Raw genomic sequence first — 3,385 nt, 5'->3', positions numbered from 1 at the left:
AGGGAGGGAGGGAGATGCGGAGGTCGCAATGCACGTGCGTATTATGTGTGTCTGGAATTTGACATTCGGACTGATCTCACGTATAATTATTCTCCCGAGATTTCGCTTACCGAGAAACCCACGATCCCCTCGCGTGCGAAATACCAGCGCGGATGTTGCTACGATATTGCAAACTTTCATGACGTTGTAGACTCGTTGCAACATCGTTCGTATCTCGCAATGCCGCTGCGCCATTTACCCGCGCACGTTGTATCGCGCATGTATCGTATAACCGCTGACAGAACGCATAAATCCCGCGGCATAATATGCTCGCGGCTCTTAACGAATTCTGTTCTTACGCTCGTCGATATCTCGCTACAGCGATGAAATAATTCAAATTCGCAATATCACCGCAATTATGCCCGTCAAACCTGTTAGTGAGACATTAATACATAACGCAAATGGTCATAAATGTCAGTAGATATTTATCCGTAATGTTGCGTAAATGAAGTCTGATTGTCGACAAATCTATTTAGAAATGGCGCGTTCTCCGATCAATTTGTAATAGCAATAGTAATGTTCTATTGTACTCACAGCCGTTTTAAATTCATCATATTGCTGAAGAGAAGATCGGGCAGATGACGTATTTGATTATTATTTAGCCGTAGTTTTTCCACCGCCACCAAATCTTGGAAAGCCCCTCTTTCGATGGTGTGTATTTGATTGTTTGATAGTAATCTGTAAATTAAAAATATTTCCGTACGATATATAATATTAATAAAAAAGAATTATTGTAATATTATGATAATCAACACGAACGATTCTATATATTGTCTAATATAGATTCATATCAAAATAATACGATATAAAAGTTAATATGTGACTATTGTATAATTTTGACATAGTTGAAACTCTTAATAATATTATATTAGTTGAAATTCTTAATATTCTAGATATTATTGTTTTAAATGTTATTAAGGAGAACTATAAAAATTAATGTAATTTAATAAAATATATTCGTTATTTACACTAGAAATAACGTTAAATGTACTAAGCAATCATTGTTGATACTGTTTATTTTTTAGATTAATATTATACATATATCTTTTGCAAAAAGTGATTCTGATTTCGACTTTTCAATAATTATGTAGGTATTTTATACTAAATATGAAATATTTAATTTTTCATCATTTTCTTTATCTTCATAGTAATTTATTTGTTTGATTTTTTTTAGTGCAGAGAAAGTAAGAAATGATGACACTTTTAGTGCTAATTTTAAATTAAGACAAGAATATTTCTACTTACAAAACATGGAGCGTTGCCATGTCTTCAAAATCGGTCTTGAATATCACCGATACGTTATTTCCTTGAAGATCTCTGCAACAAGAAGAACAAAATAAATGTTAACATTTCAGTTCTTAACAAATAAAAAATAATAAATTAGTAACTTGATTAAGCACGCTCATTCATCGATAAATTATAATAAATAAATTATAATAAATAAAAATAAATTCGATAAACATGTTATTTCACGTGTAATTATATTGTGCAGATAAATGTACTTAAAAAACTTTTGTTCCTAATATCCTATAATGTGATTTCATGCCACAAAATTCGTTGGCACACAATTCTATCGACTCAGCGAATGTTAGTTGTATCTATCCTTGACGCGAAATAAAAGCTGAACGCGTACGCGAGGAGTGAGAATGAGTATCGCCGTTCTGCCAATAAAGGGTTATACTACTCCGTTACGAGGAAGCGTGAATTTACTCTTCATGTCAAAAAAGGAGAAGACTGTGAAGTAGCCGTCAAACACAGCCGTACGCCAAGCGTCTGCCTCCCTCGGGGAAGTTATTAAGGCCTTATTAAATTGGTTCCTTTTCCCGTGGAAACTTTTTACCTGACAAAAAGCTCGGGGTAAGAGCGAGTAACAAAGTCAGCCTACAAGCGCTTTCTCCTCTCAACACAGATTTCTCCTTTCTAGCCCGACAACCAGCGTAAATTATTCCCTCGTTTTCGTCTACTGACGTGTAATTCTTCACTGACGACAAAATGACGGAGTTATATTTCCGGAATCCACATCTTGTACATAGAATAAGCTTGTACGGACACTCGGTAAAATGTGATTTTTTTCAAATCATTTGTCGCCAGTAGAGTAGTTCTGTTTTTATAGACGAACAATTAAAAATTCATATTATTCTATAAATTCTCTGATCACATAATCTTATATGACATTCTTATTTATTTTAATAAATACATTTTTAAATTAATTTAATTTTGATTACTTACATATATATATATATATATAGAATTTCGCGAATAAATATACTTGTAAATGGATATTTATTAAATATAATGCGACAGCAACAATAATTTGAGAAATTCTCGCAAAGGTATTTCAAAAAGAAAAGTTTGTTAAAAGTAGAAAAATCACTTCCGCTGAGTCGGTTGGGAGCTAGTTAATTATACTACCCCACGGTAATGACTATGAATACTTCCCGCTAACTCTATTAAGATATTAAGCGCCCTCCTTAATACGTTGCAGGTAATATCTAATTACGAATCATTATACTTGAAGGAAGCTGAAAATACCTCCCACGAGAGAAGCATGGCCAATCGCATTATGGAATCGAGGCCCATCGAACCTCGACGCATAATCCACTTTATCGCCGATTCGATTAATTCTCGACGGGATAAAACGGTGACGGCTACCCAGCGTCTAACGAGAGCTTTAGAAGCTACCTAACGAACGATGTCACTTTTCCTGTTATCGTTGTCACTACTTCCCATGGTTCTTTTGTCGAACGTCATTATGATGAACAAACAATGTCATCGCTAGAATAGCATTGTAATAATTTAGCTTCGGTTTTTACATTATATAAAGATATAAAGATAGATGATTAAAATTATTTTTACAATATTCATTACAAACTTTTTTAATTTATAAAATAGTTTATATTGTCTTTTTTAAAACTTTTTTTGTAATAACGCGAGCTCATTTTATCACTACGATGATCGAATGCAAGTACAACAGAAGTTTAAACCGCGTTGCCTTTTCCTCATAATTACCGCGATCATTCAAAGTCGTTGACGACATTCTCCATGGCGAAATATCGTTGATTCATGAACCAACCGCCAACTCGTAGAATAAGACAGAAACTTGGCGTGTGCCGTTTGCACGACGGATTTGCGCTTCTAGGAACGTTAATGTAGCCTTTCGCGAAGACTCCGTCATCTTATGTGATGTTACGCTCAATTAAAATAGCGCGGCGTCTTCTCGGAAAGTAATAACGGCAATCGTTCGGATAATCGTTTGCATGGAAAACCTTTGCCCAGCGAACTGAATGGAGAAGTATCTGAATGAGGATCGGTCGCTTAAAGCGATAATTTCGATTCGTCATTGTAA

General features: G+C 34.6%; 1 protein-coding gene across 1 annotated transcript in view; it reads right to left on the bottom strand.

Moving 5' to 3' along the window:
* Positions 1–3,076, bottom strand: part of LOC105618358 (protein slit) — a 34,659-nt gene extending 31,583 nt beyond the window's left edge. The window contains exons 1-3 of the mRNA XM_012199903.1: positions 3,009–3,076; positions 1,285–1,356; positions 574–717 (exon numbers count right to left, since the gene is read on the bottom strand). Coding sequence (XP_012055293.1) covers positions 574–717; positions 1,285–1,356; positions 3,009–3,076 — 284 coding nt within the window. The remainder of the gene's footprint in view (positions 1–573; positions 718–1,284; positions 1,357–3,008) is intronic.
* Positions 3,077–3,385: the final 309 nt, after the last annotated feature.

The sequence above is a fragment of the Atta cephalotes genome (assembly GCF_000143395.1).
Source record: "Atta cephalotes unplaced genomic scaffold scaffold00001, whole genome shotgun sequence".
NCBI lineage: Eukaryota > Metazoa > Arthropoda > Insecta > Hymenoptera > Formicidae > Atta > Atta cephalotes.
Note: the sequence above shows the minus strand (reverse complement) of the source record. Positions and strands in the feature narration are given on the sequence as shown.